At 34.0% G+C, this 18,741-nt stretch overlaps 2 protein-coding genes across 2 annotated transcripts; one reads left to right on the top strand and one right to left on the bottom strand.

Annotated features, from left to right (window-relative positions):
- Positions 1-43: 43 nt before the first annotated feature.
- On the bottom strand, positions 44-14,428 carry LOC117328776 (sodium/glucose cotransporter 4-like). Its single transcript, XM_033886314.1, has 14 exons — positions 14,309-14,428; positions 13,101-13,172; positions 11,298-11,402; positions 10,953-11,012; positions 9,715-9,819; positions 8,372-8,477; positions 7,365-7,445; positions 6,884-7,095; positions 6,373-6,508; positions 5,992-6,099; positions 5,496-5,815; positions 1,257-1,478; positions 917-1,061; positions 44-567 (listed from the first exon to the last, which is right to left on the bottom strand). The coding sequence occupies exons 1-14, from the start codon at positions 14,384-14,386 to the stop codon at positions 359-361; spliced, it is 1,959 nt and encodes a 652-aa protein (XP_033742205.1). The 5' UTR covers positions 14,387-14,428; the 3' UTR covers positions 44-358.
- A 2,460-nt stretch (positions 14,429-16,888) lies between these two features.
- On the top strand, positions 16,889-18,519 carry LOC117328778 (sodium/glucose cotransporter 4-like; the record flags this gene model as incomplete). Its single annotated transcript, XM_033886317.1, is given in 2 exon segments — positions 16,889-17,984; positions 18,305-18,519. Coding segments are annotated over 2 exon segments (357 nt in total), but the record flags the coding sequence as incomplete, so codon positions are not given.
- Positions 18,520-18,741: the final 222 nt, after the last annotated feature.

The raw sequence follows: 18,741 nt of genomic DNA, 5'->3' as shown, positions 1-18,741 counted from the left end.
CCGTCATCAAAATATGTACCAAAGCACTGGTCCAAGTTCGTAAGTGAAAAAATATACAATTTTAAAACGTGTTAATTTTGTTTCTCGATAAAAGGAAATTTTATTCCAGCAAACAATCTTCCAATATATCAGATGTACTAAAGTTGCAGTGCTCTATACAATATTTATTCATATAATTCTAAAAAAAAAAAAAAAAAAAATAGCAGAAAATTAAATTAAATGAACATGTTACTGATAAATCCTTATTAAAACGGCCTCATTGCCAATATAACAACACATTTTATAGCAGTCTATATCACACCACAGATCACGATTTGATCAACGCGTGCACCAGATTATAAGCCAGTTTCCGTGCGTTTCAATAGAAGACGCCTAAGACAAATACAGTGATTGTGGTTACTACTATTGCCCCTGTATTCAATATAATACGCCATATTTTTTTCTGGTGTAAAGAGGTTAATTTTGCTCTCAGGGCACGTCTTTGTTCCAGCGTAAGTTTCCGTTTAGGTTTGTCTGTTGTCCCACACACCCAGTTATAGCAGTACCTTTTGATATTACCCACAGCTCCTGTAACGAAAATATGAATGTTTGGTGCAAGTTTGATGTATATTTATATATATATGGTGAATTAGATGCGTGTCACATAAATGAATGGAGACTCACTGAAGGTTTTTAGATAACGATATTTGAATTTATCGCAATAATTTACCATACTTTTTAGCAAACAACATCAGAAGTATATTACTGTTGAAAGAAAAAGAAGCGTTATGTATTAAAAGTTTGTCCTTTTATACAAATTATATATTTACCATATCAGTTTCTTTGAATATCATTTGATTGCATTATCTATTTATTTCTGGTTGTTGTTATGCAACAAGTATTTATGTTATTGTTTACGTTATAATATAATGTTTACCCATTGGATTCTCTATTGGCTCATTCGGCGCGGTATCTTCTTCACCCACTTCTATCCTCTTTTCCTCTTCGTCAATTTCTTCATCCTCAGAGTCTAACTCCGGTTCTAAAGGATCATTTCTTGTCCAAAACGTGACACGACGCAACTGGAATTACACAAGCATATCTACAATTAACTGTCCTAAACACCGATTTCTTTTTTATCCAAATTAATTGCCCTCTAATGACCAAAGGAATCTCATTAAAATATCCATCACCAATAAAAAAAAAATGATGTGCGACGAAGTAAATACTATCACATTATTGATAATCATCTATTTTTAAATAAGATAATATTTCACCTTCCGTTCTGGCCGTGGTTCAGTTAAAAGGCTTATTACAATCATGACGATGGTAGAGATGACGGCCAAGATGGTGGCGAAATGGAGAAAGTTGACTTTTCTGACGATAAAGGGTCTAGTGTCAGGTTCCCCACTGCCACAGTTCGGCGGCGTGTACACAAAGTCCAGTACCATTCTAATGATTCCGATCACTAAACATACGTTAAGTCCCCAGAACGCCCCCTGGAAGATACCGGAAAAAAGCGTTGTTATGAACATCAGATATCACCTTAATCACATAATTATGACAGGAGAAAATGATAAACAAACATACCAATCACACAAAGTGTACTGCAGTATAATACAAACATACTTAACACACATTGTGTACTACAGTATAATACAAACATACCTATCACAGTGTACTACAGTATAACACAAACATACCTATCACACATAGTGTACTACAGTATAATACAAACATACCTATCACACATAGTGTACTACAGTATAATACAAACATACCTATCACAGTGTACTACAGTATAATACAAACATACCTCTCACACATTGTGTACTACAGTATAATACAAACATACCTATCACACATAGTGTACTACAGTATAATACAAACATACCTATCACAGTGTACTACAGTATAATACAAACATACCTATCACAGTGTACTACAGTATAATACAAACATACCTATCACAGTGTACTACAGTATAATACAAACATACCTATCACACATAGTGTACTACAGTATAATACAAACATACCTGTCACAGTGTACTACAGTATAATACAAACATACCTCTCACACACAGTGTACTACAGCACCATACAAACATACCTATCACAGTGTACTACAGTATAATACAAACATACCTATCACACATTGTGTACTACAGTATAATACAAACATACCTATCACACAGAGTGTACTACAGTATCATACAAATATACCTATCACAGTGTACTACAGTATAATACAAACATACCTATCACACATAGTGTACTACAGTATAATACAAACTTACCTATCACACATAGTGTACTACAGTATAATACAAACATACCTCTCACACACAGTGTACTACAGTATAATACGAACATACCTATCACACATAGTGTACTACAGTATAATACAAACATACCTATCACAGTGTACTACAGTATAATACAAACATACCTATCACACATAGTGTACTACAGTATAATACAAACATACCTATCACAGTGTACTACGTATAATACAAACATACCTATCACACATAGTGTACTACAGTATAATACAAACATACCTATCACAGTGTACTACAGTATAATACAAACATACCTCTCACACACAGTGTACTACAGTATCATACAAACATACCTATCACAGTGTACTACAGTATAATACAAACATACCTATCACACATTGTGTACTACAGTATAATACAATCATACCTATCACAGTGTACTACAGTATAATACAAACATAGCTATCACACATTGTACTACAGTATAATACACACATACCTATCACACACAGTGTACTTCAGTATAATACAAGCATACCTATCACATTGTACTACAGTATAATACAAACATACCTATCACACATAGTGTCCTACAGTATAATACAATCATACCTATCACAGTGTACTACAGTATAATACAAACATACCTATCACACACAGTGTACTACAGTATAATACAAGCATGCCTATCACACATAGTGTACTACAGTATAATACAAACATATCTATCACACACAGTGTACTACAGTATAATACAAACATACCTATCACACATTGTGTACTACAGTATAATACAAACATACCTATCACACAGAGTGTACTACAGTATAATACAAACATACCTATCACACATAGTGTACTACAGTATAATACAAACATACCTATCACACAAAGGATACTACAGTATAATACAAACATACCTATCACACAAAGGATACTACAGTATAATACAAACATACCTATCACACAAAGGATACTACAGTATAATACAAACATACTTATCACACATAGTGTACTACAGTATAATACAAACATACCTATCACATAGTGTACTACAGTATAATACAAACATACATATCACAGTAAACTACAGTATAATACAAACATACCTATAACAGTGTACTACAGTATAATACAAACATACCTATCACAGTGAACTACAATATAATACAAACATACCTATCACAGTGTACTACAGTATAATACAAACATACCTATCACATAGTGTACTACAGTATAATACAAACATACCTATCACAGTGAACTACAGTATAATACAAACATACCTATCACAGTGTACTACAGTATAATACAAACATACCTACCACAGTGTACTACAGTATAATACAAACATACCTATCACAGTGAACTACAGTATAATACAAACATACCTATCACAGTGAACTACAGTATAATACAAACATACCTATCACAGTGAACTACAATATAATACAAACATACCTATCACAGTGAACTACAATATAATACAAACATACCTATCACAGTGAACTACAATATAATACAAACATACCTATTACAGTGAACTACAGTATAATACAAACATACCTATAACAGTGTACTACAGTATAATACAAACATACCTATCACAGTGTACTACAGTATAATACAAACATACCTATCACAGTGAACTACAGTATAATACAAACATACCTATCACAGTGAACTACAGTATAATACAAACATACCTCTCACACACAGTGTACTACAGTATCATACAAACATACCTATCACAGTGTACTACAGTATAATACAAACATACCTATCACACATAGTGTACTACAGTATAATACAAACATACCTATCACACAGTGTACTATAGTATAATACAAACATAGCTATCACACATTGTACTACAGTATAATACACACATACCTATCACACACAGTGTACTTCAGTATAATACAAGCATACCTATCACATTGTACTACAGTATAATACAAACATACCTATCACACATAGTGTCCTACAGTATAATACAATCATACCTATCACAGTGTACTACAGTATAATACAAACATACCTATCACACACAGTGTACTACAGTATAATACAAGCATGCCTATCACACATAGTGTACTACAGTATAATACAAACATATCTATCACACACAGTGTACTACAGTATAATACAAACATACCTATCACACATTGTGTACTACAGTATAATACAAACATACCTATCACATAGTGTACTACAGTATAATACAAACATACCTATCACAGTGAACTACAGTATAATACAAACATACCTATCACAGTGTACTACAGTATAATACAAACATACCTACCACAGTGTACTACAGTATAATACAAACATACCTATCACAGTGAACTACAGTATAATACAAACATACCTATCACAGTGAACTACAGTATAATACAAACATACCTATCACAGTGAACTACAATATAATACAAACATACCTATCACAGTGAACTACAATATAATACAAACATACCTATCACAGTGAACTACAATATAATACAAACATACCTATTACAGTGAACTACAGTATAATACAAACATACCTATAACAGTGTACTACAGTATAATACAAACATACCTATCACAGTGAACTACAGTATAATACAAACATACCTATCACAGTGAACTACAGTATAATACAAACATACCTATCACAGTGAACTACAGTATAATACAAACATACCTATCACAGTGAACTACAGTATAATACAAACATACCTATAACAGTGTACTACAGTATAATACAAACATACCTATCACAGTGAACTACAATATAATACAAACATACATATCACAGTGTACTACAGTATAATACAAACATACCTATCACAGTGAACTACAGTATAATACAAACATACCTATCACAGTGTACTACAGTATAATACAAACATACATATCACAGTGTACTACAGTATAATACAAACATACCTATCACAGTGAACTACAGTACAATACAAACATACCTATCACAGTGAACTACAATATAATACAAACATACCTATCACAGTGTACTACAGTATAATACAAACATACCTATCACAGTGTACTACAGTATAATACAAACATACCTATCACAGTGTACTACAGTATAATACAAACATACCTATCACACATAGTGTACTATAGTATAATACAAACATACCTATCACACACAGTGCGATTAAACAGCTGTTGATTGTTAAAAAGTAAAAAAGATATTATAGAGTAATTGTTTCGAAAACTATACCGCTTCCGTAGTCCGTTTCCAGAATACTCCGAGAACAAATAGTATAAACCATGGAGGGGTGATATAGCTTCTGATAGACTGCATGTAGGCCCAGAACTGTCCTCCTTGGACCTTCTCCATGACCGGAAGCCACAGTATACTGGTGACGACAAGAACCAGCACTGTAACCCGACCGACTATCATCAGCTCTGTATCCTTGGCCTTCTTCCGGTACATGCGCCAAACGTCTAACGTAATTATACTACTCGCACTGTTCAATATCGACGTCAGGGAACTCATCAGCGCCGCAAGTAACGCCGCCAACATCAGGCCCCGAATACCTCAAATATATAATATAAATACAAAACGTATGTGTATACAAACGTGCTAATCTTTTATATAGTTTGAACTTATATGTTTCCTTCGGTGTTACATACTCTTAATGTGCAAACGATGAAAGTTGAATTTTCATTTTTTAATTCCAAACATATGATTGGTTGAAATACCAAACACCTACCTTCTGGCAGAAGACGCAGGACAAGTAGAGGATAGGCGAGATTAGAACACCCAGCCCTGTTCTGACAGATCTCAAAACATTTGTCAGGATCCGCACATGCGACTTCCTCTGTAAACAAATGGATAAAGCATGTTCTCATCTACGGGTGGTTTTGATATTTAATTCGTATCAATACGAATCTGCCAAACAAAAATGTTGTTCTATAGTTTAAAATTAAAAACCAACTAAATTAATTCACATTCTTAATGCAAAAGAAACTGCTTGACTGTTTTCAAAGTATGTTACCATACGATTATATGAATTTATTTCAAGATTTTGAAAATGAATTAATCTTCAAAAAAAATAAGTTTGATGACGTATTTCATTTGATAAAATATGTACCAGGGTATTTAATCCGACTGACCATCCCAGGAATAACGAAAAGTATGAAAGACGTCAGTTTCAGGAAACCACCGAGTAACGCTCCGCCTTTGGAGTGGTTCATGTTCTTGGCTGATAAGCATCTTTGTACCATGAGCTATGGGGAAATTAGTCCAGGAAAGGAAGATTTTGATATGGTAGCATTGAAATATTTTTGTTTTCAAATAGATGAAGGATATGCCCAGTTATACCGTCATGAGATGTTTAACGAAAGTGTTAAGGTAAACTCATAATGTGACTTGGTATTTTGGGTTATTTTTGTGATCTTTATGCAAAAATGCAAACGTGTTTCAGATAGAAATTAATTACATATGACCAGATAAATATTTGAAGGCATATTGTGTGTTTAGTTAAAACTATGTATCCATGATATTTTCAGATGTTGACGGAAACCTTAATGTCCATACTATTAGATCAAAGAATTGACAGAATTGAATTTTGGGAAAATGTTGATTTTAATATACAAACTGACCTGATCCTGACACCAGACGTACATGCCTAAGGTAGACAGTCCCAGTAGAGCCCCTGGCCAGGGGATGTCACCCGTGACAGCGTCACGTACGATATGGAATGAATCCTCTCGGGGTAACCCACAGGAGTATTGCGTGTTATTGAAGGTGTAGTTTGCCGCCGACATCATATACTTTTCCTGCAATGCTCCCCAGCCTCCAACATCTAACCAGGCTGAAAATCACCAGTGGTAGTCTTATATAAACAAAACACAAGTCTGAACGATAACGTTACATTAATATATGATATTGTGTTTTGATATTGTTTTCGTCCTATTACGAAAATAAGATCAGGAGCTTGTATTTAATACAACGAAATTCAACTTAATAATTATGTTCGTTCATTTGCTGATAAGGTAATCATACAAAGATCATAAAAAGATAAAACACGATGGCGTTTGATATTAGGAGATGTGTATTGGGGTTACCGTAAACAATACTTACACGTAACAAAGAGAATGGCAGCACCGATAAGAAGAATAACTGTTTGTAATGTATCGGTGTAGATGACAGCAGCAAGGCCACCTATAACGCAAGGAATATCAAATAAAAACAAAATTGACTGGCCATGTTGTTCAATACAATAATATGAGGCATTTAGTAATCTTAAACATAATCATTTGGACTTAAATGTACGCTTTTAGATCCTGATTTTCAAGAGACTGACAAGATGTACCTATCGCTGCAAACTGAAAGTTAGATGCAAACGATTAAAACGGAAGAGTCGACGAGAAAAACTTGAAACATATGTTTGGAGACTTGAAATAGCCCTATTTTGTAACGTGTCTAAATGTTTAATATCTCATTTCAAAAAAGTCAATTTAACGTATATATTATAACCATGTCTACATTCAAAGTAATGTAAACATGACATGCAGTTAAAGTATCCCAGGGAACAAACGTCTACCAGCAGTGTCTACCATCTACTATCTCAAAACACTGCACAAAAGACACAAACAATAAACAAATTTTAATATAAGTTAAGAGTGTTATACGGTGAAGCGAGGATGTGAATTAGCTCACAAAGTATATCATATAGGTTATTATTTTTTTATCAAATCTTTTACAAATACTTTTCTTATGATTTACACACTGTAAACACCCATGTCTTGTAGTGTTATAAAGTATTTCGTATTGTACAGCAAGCTTCAGAATGGAACAGGTCGATTATGTCTACAATTAAAAGATTAATTATCAGCCTCAATGAATGGAATATCACAAAAAAATGTTTTCAATGTGTTTAACCATTAACCATGAGGCAATTTATCGACACACCGAGACAAAATTGAGAACCGTAAACAATATATGATAGTATATAGAGGACACATTTTAACTAGACCGTTCATCGACCTTACCACAGCCATAGTCATATGGATGTTCATGAACGGTTAAGCAAGTCATACGATGTTGATAAGAATGAGTGTTATCGAAAATATCAATACAATGATTACCGACAATGGTGTAGAGTGCGGTCACAAAAAGTATTACAGCTACATTTAAGTAGAGATTCCAACCGAGGAGTTGCTGTAAGAACATTGCGCCTGCGAATATCTCAGCCTGAAACAAAACATGGGAGACGATAAAACATATTTTTGACGTCGTTTAAATTATGTTAGTGCAACACGATCTTCTGAGCTTATTATTGCGTGTTATGTTCACTAAAGCGACTGCAAAATAGATAGGTGTTAGCTGATTCATCAATGACATTTACCATGTGTATTTTTATGTCTAAAGTCACATACTGACAATAACAAATAAGGCAATATTAACATATAACAACTAAACTTCCCATGATCTTCATGAACACCCACCAATTGAGACTTTGTATTGTAAGAGTCTACAACTGTCATGTAAATCATGATTACGCGACTGGGACATGAAACATCGTAGGTATGTAGATAGGGGAAGTGAAACTAAAATACGAACCGAGATATTAAAGATAGGTATGTAGGTAGGGGAAGTGAAACTAAAATACGTACCGAGATATTAAAGATAGGTCTGTAGGTAGGGGAAGTGAAACTAAAATACGTACCGAGATATTAAAGATAGGTATGTAGGTAGGGGAAGCGAAAACTAAAGTACGTACCGAGATATTAATGATCGGTATGTAGGTAGGGGAAGTGAAAACTAAAATATTTAACGCCGAGATACTAAAGATAGGTATACATGTAGGTAGAGGAAGTGAAACTAAAATACGAACCGAGATATTAAAGATAGGTATGTAGGTAGGGGAAGTGAAACTAAAATACGTACCGAGATATTAAAGATAGGTATGTAGGTAGGGGAAGTGAAACTAAAATACGTACCGAGATATTAAAGATAGGTATTTAGGTAGGTAGGGGAAAACTAAAATACATGTATTTACCGAGATATTAAAGATAGGTATGTAGGTAGGGAAAGTGAAACTAAAATACGTACCGAGATATTAAAGATAGGTATGTAGGTAGGGGAAGTGAAACTAAAATACGTACCGAGATATTAAAGATAGGTATGTAGGTAGGGGAAGTGAAAACTAAAATACGTACCGAGATATTAAAGATAGGTATGTAGGTAGGGGAAGCGAAAACTAAAATACGAACCGATATATTAAAGATAGGTATTTAGGGAGGGGAAGTGAAACTAAAATACGAACCGATATATTAAAGATAGGTATGTAGGTAGGGGAAGTGAAAACTAAAATACGTACCGAGATATTAAAGATAGGTATGTAGGTAGGGGAAGTGAAAACTAAAATACGTACCGAGATATTAAAGATAGGTATGTAGGTAGAGGAAGTGAAAACTTAAATACGTACCGATATATTAAAGATGATATATCCGAGTAGTGATATAACGGCGGCGTAGGTTCTTATCCTCTTTCCCCCATACCGCTTCCGCAAATATTGGGGAGTAGTAAACGACTGTTGAGGAGAGCAAATCACATTCAGAAATGTTTTCTTCATAGAAATGAAGACATCAGCGCTTATATAATGCCATAAACCAGATTTGGTTCCGTTAAGATCAGTGTGGTGTTACAATGAACAGATCAGTGTGGTGTTACAATGAACAGATCAATGTGGTGTTACAATGAACAGATCAGTGTGGTGTTATAATGAACAGATTAGTGTGGTGTTACAATGAACAGATTAGTGTGATGTTACAGTAAACAGGTCAGTGTTGTGTTACAATGAACAGATTAGTGTGGTGTTACAATGAACAGATTAGTGTGGTGTTACAATGAATAGATTAGTGTGGTGTAACAATGAACAGATTAGTGTGATGTTACAGTAAACAGATCAGTGTTGTGTTACAATGAACAGATCAGTGTGATGTTACAATGAACAGATTAGTGTGATGTTACAATGAACAGATCAGTGTGGTGTCATAGTAAACAGATCAGTGTGATGTCACAATGAAAAAATCAGTGTGATATTACAATGAACAGATCAGTGTGGTGTCACAGTAAACAGATCAGTGTGATGTCACAATGAAAAAATCAGTGTGATATTACAATGAACAGATCAGTGTGATGTCACAGTAAACAGATCAGTGTGATGTCACAGTAAACAGATCAGTGTGATGTTACAATGAACAGATCAGTGTGATGTCACAGTAAACAGATCAGTGTGATGTCACAGTAAACAGATCAGTGTGATGTTACAATGAACAGATTAGTGTGATGTTACAATGAACAGATCAGTGTGATGTTACAATGAGCTCTGTCAACTGAAATGCAGTTTTAGCATGCATGCAAGGATTGTCCAAATTGTATTTCTTCATGAGTTCTATATTAAAACATCACGAAAGAATGCATTACTGGGCTTCTAACTATTTATGAATGAAAAAACCCCTGAACAATTCGGAACTTAAAGCCTTCTGTTGTGAACTTCCACAGCCACTATGATTCTCCACTGGTAACAACTAGGATATACAGTTCACAATATGTATGCTTGATGATCATGGTTTGACAAAACAGTAATAAGATATAACATAATGGATTGAAAACTATTTGCCTATTACAGTTATTATAGTATTTAAACCAAATGAAACATACCCCGCAGGACACATACACGGGCACAAATATCCAGCCAAGAGCGACGAGGAAAAACACAGCCTGCAAAAATGTACATTTTGTAAAACATCCTTCTGTTCATTTGACATAGGTAATGACAATCTCTGGCCTCATCATACCCATTAATATCCCAACAAAAGCCAGAGTGACGGAGCGGATCCTGATGTTCATATAACAAAATACAATTTAAAGACGCAAAACAGCTATGAATGAGAACGATTGACATAAAGTAATGAAACAACAATCTTGGAATGTTTAACCGTGCTCGAAAAATAAAGGTCTAGAGGTGATATTTACGTAATTAATTGGCGTGTGGTAAGTACGTACGTGCCATTCATAAATGCTGACGGCTATTCCGGAGGCTGCGGCGGAACCTGATAAGCCTACAAAAATCGGGGCGCCTATGTTGCTGGCATATAATGACGCTCCCACCTAAATAGTAAGACAATACAAATCCTTAGGTACGACTCGCAGGATATTTTCGAAGCAGAAACAGGTTGAATCCACCTCATAGTAATATTTTCAATAATGTTACACAGAAAATGAGAGTAAACGTATGTTCAATTTCAATTTCAACAAACTTTATTGACATGGATGGAAAGTCAATAGGATTAGACATTAGGCATAGCCTATCTAAATCTAAATCTTAATTTAATAGAAACAGCAGGTGGTACGAAATACAGACAAATATAATGTATATGTACACATTGATATATTACAAATTGACTTAAGGGGAAGTAACTCCTCGAGGTTGATAGACTTATTCAATGTTGTTTAGGAGAGTAACCCTTTGGCTAAGGGTACTTAATTTTAAATACTGGTTTATTATATTATCAGTGAATAATAGAAAGCAATAAGATATTAATATTCATATAAGTATACTGTTAAGCATAATTATTTGGTGATATTGAATGTATCCCCCCAACAGATACAGGCCACACTAACACACTGACCTTCCACTGACGAGGATCAAAAGCCAATTTCAGCAAATAGATATATAGTTTTGAAGAAGGGTTACACCAACTCTTGGAAATAATTTGAGAATTTCTTAATCCGATTAAAATGAGTTACTTCATTTTGATGGTTATATCATCAAAAAAAAAAAGAAAAAGAAAGAAAGAAAAAAAAGAGAGAGATAGAGAAAAAAAGAGAGAATAGAAAATATAATAATAACATGTATCAGATCTGCCCCAAACCAAATCCATCCAGTTGATATTCAACAAATGTTGTAATTAAGTTTAATTTATCAAACATTTAACAAATGTGGAGTAATGTGATTACCAGTTGAATAATCCAGGTATACTGTGCACTGCTATATCATTAAAATAAGGTGAACCAGGGAGTTGACTAAGTGGATAGCATAATTTAATCTGGAATTGATGGTAATATATATATATATATAGCTTAGCAATGTAAAAAAATAAAAATATTATTATTATTTAATTAAATATAATTGTTAATATTAATGAAATCTATTTGATATGTATGCATGTTCGAACACATGACACGAAAAGTGAAACAAGTATGTTTCACAGATAGCTCACCGCAGCAAAACAATATTTTAAATCAACCCATACAAATCTGGCAATAATAATATAATTTATCTCTCCGTATAAGTGCCTATGGTCATTCCCCCCCCCCCCCCCCCCCCCCAGGATTGCTTTTTTTATGCAGGACAGATTGCAACGTTTGAGTGTTATATTTTCCCGACCGAGACAAACCACCACCGCTGAACTGATAGGTAATGTCATTGGCACATAAGCATGACAATACACTGACAGCGGATATGGCTGGGCTATGGAACATCAGGTAATATTTTTAATTACTTTTATAAATCTCTCGAGGACAGCTCATAGCCTTTTCTTATTTGGGCAAACGATTCACTATTTCTAGTTCTAAATTAGGCATTTTAAGGGAGACAGCAGGAGCGAAACAGTGAAAAGAAGCTGATGTTCATAATTAATTACTTCGTAATGTGAATTTAGTGACGTGTAAATGCCATCATCATTGCCTAACTATTGACTTCTTGACGTGTGACAGGTAGAAAGTATTTCGGTTCAGTCACATCAAGATAAGAATAAAACGAAAGAAAGGTTATAAAATACTTTTAGAATGTTCATAATATCTTACCGGTATCCAGTTCATGTTTTTTCCGGCTAGGAAATAGCCCTGGGAACTTCCTCTGTTTGGTCTGCATGTTGACTGTAACAGAGCTTGGTTATATGATATATACAGTAGTATCTATCTTAGTTGTTTCCCTGATCCAAAAGATTACTTATGTAACGTACAATTAATTATGATAAAATGTTCTAGTATCAGTACATGTAAAGCGATCTAAGGTGCCACCAAACTTACTACCCACAAATACATTTTCCTGGATACTAATAATTTATGATTGAAGGTATTATCATTTTACAAGAGAATGTTAATCACCGTAACATCGTGCACTGGAGCCAAATGTTGTACTATACAAAAATCTACCTGACATGGCATACTTAATTTCCTTAAAGACGAGGAAGATATTGTATTAGTTATCTGTGGGCTGATCCACAGTTGAATAACACCCCCTTTTCAACACAACGGAAATACATTGTAGTATTCTACGACATATTTGTAAAGATACTGCATCAGAAGTACTTAGAAGGAAAAGGGTAGCTGAATATCATTCAATCGCACCTGGTTATCATACTTTTATCTTTAAATTAATAATAAGGAATTGTCCACTAATAGGGTACAAATCAGCATATTGTATTTCCAAATATCGAGTTCTTGAACATGTGTAGCAATGAAATAAATCATCATAGACACTATATCATATTTAAGTTACTAAAATATTTGTCTAAAAAAACACAGAAAGGATAATACAGTTGAAATAAAATCTGACCCAGTTTATCATGTACTTGATCTGGTATTGAAGGATTTGTTAAGGTAAGGAGATAAGAAGATACACATACCTAAACACGAACGATAGTCTGTCAACACATTTATGTTATCTAATATCGATGTCAGGCACATTAAATATTTTACACTGAAAATTTAATGAGTGAGCTATGTAAATTATAAAAAAGGATACTCGCTAAAGCTGGGGTTTTCCGTAACTTTTGAAAAAATTACAAACTCGAATGAAAGAAGTACCTTATACAACAACCACTCGTTGTGTAACCATTATTTCTTATTGGGGTTTACTATTATGATGAAAGGTGTGATATCAGTAAATGCATGATATATCACGATACATTGCTAATATACACCTCAGTTACATTGGATTCCCGGCTGAAGTCTACATGTTTATAACGCCATGAAATGTACTGTTAATGAGGAGAGTAGTCATACTGTACCCAAATCCCTACGACTATCACAATGGCAAAGTATATGACGATTGTCAGGTAGTCTCCCCAGCCAAGTGTTTCCGTCATCCCGACTAGATTCTCAGTTGTCTTCCCGCTTCTTCCAAACAGCAGCGGTGCATCAACGTTCAACTAAACACACACGTATTGCGACTAAGAATAGGTCGAAATACCTCAGCTGTCCTCCAATTTATACGAGCAATTCTAACCCGCGTCATAAACAATCGGGTAGCTTTCCGTAGTAAATTAGAATATACTACAACAGAACTGTATGGGTAAGTACATTAGGAATTAATCATACCATATTGCATTATGTAGGGTAATTAGATAACCACATGTTGTTGAATTATAATTTGCTTGATGAAAATAACTGATAAAACATATTTTTATTAATTAATTTCTTTTTGTTATTTACCCGTTAATACTATGAAACAGATGTCAAGGTAATCATTTAATGAAATAATGAGTATGCAAAATAAATACGTTTCGTCTAATGTGTAAAAGTTGTCTATATATTTGACGGATTAAATTTGATCAGTAACAATAAACATGTAAATAAAACGTCTCGGTGATTGCATGTTGATATTTTGGTGGGGTCAGCATATATGGAGATTGATCCCATAACTACGCATGTTTCACAACTGATATTTCACGTGATAAAATTCGTAGCAGTGTGTTATTGTTTTTGTTTACACACCGCAGTGTGTAACCACTTTCTAAGCCTCCGATTGGTCATTTGTGACCTCCAACAAATCTGATTGGCTAACCTCTTGCCTTTGACCATGGACTATTTTTACTACTCTCACTTATCTTTTTTTTCTCGTCTGTCTTCAAAAGATCAGCATGTACATATTTTTTGGAGTTGTCGGTGCTCAACATTAGCATAACTGGATGAGAGGGGTGTCCTCATGGAAATGTCGATTAATCTGGGGTTTGAGTCGTACGAAATATAATTTGATGATGGTAAAATAGACGACGCACGGAAGCGAGATATTACATCGATGGGCCTAGCGAACCAAAATGACCTCCCCTCCCCCCCTTGTTCTAGATATGCAGTGGACCCCGAGAGCCGTGAATGAATTATCAAAATAATGAACACATGTAATACAAAATGGTTTAATCGCTGTCTTTAATAGTAGTCATTTGAATGAAACGGCCGCAGCATCTAACGTAACTGTTACTGTTAGGCAGCTTACCTTTTTCTAGTTCGATATCATTTGGTACGGATATTGTAGACAAAAATCAACGAATAAACACTTTCTTATCATTTCACTTACGAATATATTTATCCCAAACACAAAAATGTAAAAATCATCTTGGAACATTTGTCTCATGTCAGTAAACTCTTATACTCTGTGTCTCTGAAACTGATGATATTTCGTGTAAACACATGGACTAACGTAAACTGCATAGGCCTATTGCTTCACACTCCAGCTCGGTTTCCGAAATATTTGTTGAAATGCACGATGTCTTGAATGAATAAATCTCAGAATGAACATTTAACATCATAATAACCAGTAATAGCGTACCTAAGAAATCCAGGAAAGGACTGATAATTGAATATGACAATGATTAGTCTAATATTCAGCGGTGACGTTCGACTTCGCGATGACGGTGTCGTCTTCGAATATTTTGAGCGGAGTTATTTAAACAAGTTACCTATTAATAAATTACACCGACACACTGACTTTCAAACTAATATTTCGTTTTGTAAAATAATATCATTTACAAATATAATACAGAGAATATGAGTCGTGCATCTAAAATAGATGATAAGCTTTCGTTTAAAACGACCTATATTTTGTCGGGTAGTGATTTGTGTCTTTTGAAAATTAGAAAATTAACTAACTTAGTATTTGTTTGAATAAGTAAGCCATACTTTCGCATCGATTTTATTTTCATTAGTTAAATATTACAACCAAATCATCCATACAAATCAGGATTCGGTATAAATTTGCACCAATCAAAATAGACATAAGGTATAATTTCACAAAACTTAAAATTATACGTTCATTCAGAAAGTTTCAACACTTATTTTCAAAATACTTTTCCTGAAAGGAATCAATGGTGTATTTTTAACAGTTATCTTTCTAAATTTGTATATTTCTACTAATCTTAGAGTATCTTAATAAGCCTTTGTGTATATTTCTACTATTCTTATTTGAAATGTCGATCACTCCCTTTAAGTCCGAATTTGGTTTCTTTTTTACTTTTCATCTCATTTCCACATTATTTATTGTCTAAGATTTGACACCATGGCGATGTCTGAATGAAAGGTCTCTCCAGCACATGACACATTTATTACAAATCATCGTCTTTTCTTTGTTATGTATTTTCGTCTATCGCCATTTGTCTTATCATATTCAACATCATCAGGAATTATTGTCATAGGCAAATTTCCTTAATCTTTTTGTTTCTTCTCTCAGTCTATCCTTACACCCACGTTTTGTTTCAGATTGAAATCTTTACTGGTGCTATGTTTTTGCAACAAATCCTAGGTTGGAACCTCTACCTTAGTGTCGTCATCATACTCTCCGTGACAGCTGTGTTCACCATTGTCGGTAATGTATTTCAAATATCTTTAGGTCCACTGATCTCCCTACGACAACGTAGTTCAGGATAAAACGAGGATAAGCGGGGTTTCACATGCATTATCATATTTTATTCTGCCTTGAAATTGATAGATTGTGAAATGATACAAAACCAAGAATTTTAAAGATGTACCAAGCACCAAATAAGACAACATCAAATAGAGGGCATTGAGTTGAATGAGATGTCGTGTCCACGCATATTTTAATTCACTTATGTATGCGCAGGCAGGTACGGATTATAATTAGGTAATTAAGTGTATGTCCATTCATATTACATTTATTGATGTGTTCACTGACAGGCTTGAATTTACTTTGCATTATAATTGAACATTATTTTTATTGATATATCTGGTGTAACATGATACGTTTACATATATATACAACTTAGAAATACAATGTTAACAGTATGTGTCACATTTTCGTAAGATGTATTTACTATAAAACGTAAATTGAATCTAAAATTATTAATTAGAACTTTGTCAAACAACAGTATACAAAATTAGAAACATGTATTGAATCAAACAATATTTCACCGATATGTTTTACGAAAAGAAGAATATTCTCAATTGTTACAGTTTCTTAACGCACGTAAACTGCCGTAGTTGTTTCCCTTTAGTAGTCCGGAAATCTTACAAAGAATTGAAACATATTATGCATTTATTTATTATGTTCTAGGCCATATAACCTGACTTTCTCATCGTTGTTTCATATGACTTAATTATCTGATGACAAAGAATTTGTACAACTATGATAATTCGATAAATGATACGTTATGTAGATAGCACATATGTTATGAACGTGAAAATTTCTGCACTTGCAATGTCATGATTTGTAGTGTAAATCATAAATAACCAGACTAATTGGGATGAAATAGTTTCTTCATTCTGTTTTCTCTACGGTTTGAATACCAATGTGACGTCTGTATTATATTTACATGTACTTTAATGACGTTTTTCTATTGACATGGCGAACCTTCTCATCCATTTTCATTACAGGTGGTCTAGCAGCTGTCATTTACACCGATACGTTACAGACAGTCGTGCTCATTGTTGGTGCTACCATTCTCTTCGTTACTTGTACGTGGTTTTTATGCAGACTTGTCCACTGGTTTATTCTGATATCAAATGCAAACAGGTTATATCTATGTTGGTATGACGTAATTAAAAAAGTTCGCAACATTTTTAATATTAGAAGATGATATACGTTTATATCTGTCAATCGGTTTTCTCCAATGCCAGAAATATATGCATAATGAATGACTTACTGTAATTATGTAAAATACTGTGAAGATGAATCTATTTATATAGCAGGACGTTATACATATATCCATTAGTGTCAAGCATCTGCAATAGAACGGTTTTATTGGTTAATGGTGGCTATTAATGATTATTTTCAGCATGGGTAGATGTCGGTGGCTGGGGAGCATTACATGACAAGTTCATGACGTCAGCGGCTAATTACACACTCACCAACACCTCGTTATACTCCTGTGGGTTACCCCGACAGGATTCATTCCATATCGTACGTGACGCTGTCACGGGTGACATCCCCTGGCCAGGTGCTCTACTGGGACTGTCTACCTTAGGCATGTACGTCTGGTGTCAGGATCAGGTCAGTTCTGACATCATTATGTTTATCTGGTATAAGTATCAGGTACCTGTCAGTCTTGTTTGATTGGCCTTTTTTTTTGTAGGGGGGGGTTTTAGTTTTTTCCAAGGGCCTTTAAAACCCGGGAAAATTTTAAAAAAGTTTTAATTTTTAATTTTGGGGGGTTTTTTTGTTTGTTTAAAATTTAAGAAAAATTTACAAGTTTTTTAAAAAATTTAAAAAAAA

The sequence above is a fragment of the Pecten maximus genome, chromosome 6 (genome assembly GCF_902652985.1).
Source record: "Pecten maximus chromosome 6, xPecMax1.1, whole genome shotgun sequence".
NCBI lineage: Eukaryota > Metazoa > Mollusca > Bivalvia > Pectinida > Pectinidae > Pecten > Pecten maximus.
The sequence above is the reverse complement of the archived record's forward strand: the minus strand, read 5'-3'. Positions and strand labels throughout refer to the sequence as shown.

Coding starts and splice junctions, on each gene's coding strand:
- LOC117328776 (XM_033886314.1), bottom strand. CDS start 14,386: ATGACGGAAACACTTGGCTGGGGAGACTACCTGACAATCGTCATATAC. Junction 13,173..14,308: donor TGATAGTCGTAGGGATTTGG/GTACAGTATGAC, acceptor GCTCTGTTACAG/TCAACATGCAGACCAAACAG. Junction 11,403..13,100: donor AAAACATGAACTGGATACCG/GTAAGATATTAT, acceptor CTTACTATTTAG/GTGGGAGCGTCATTATATGC.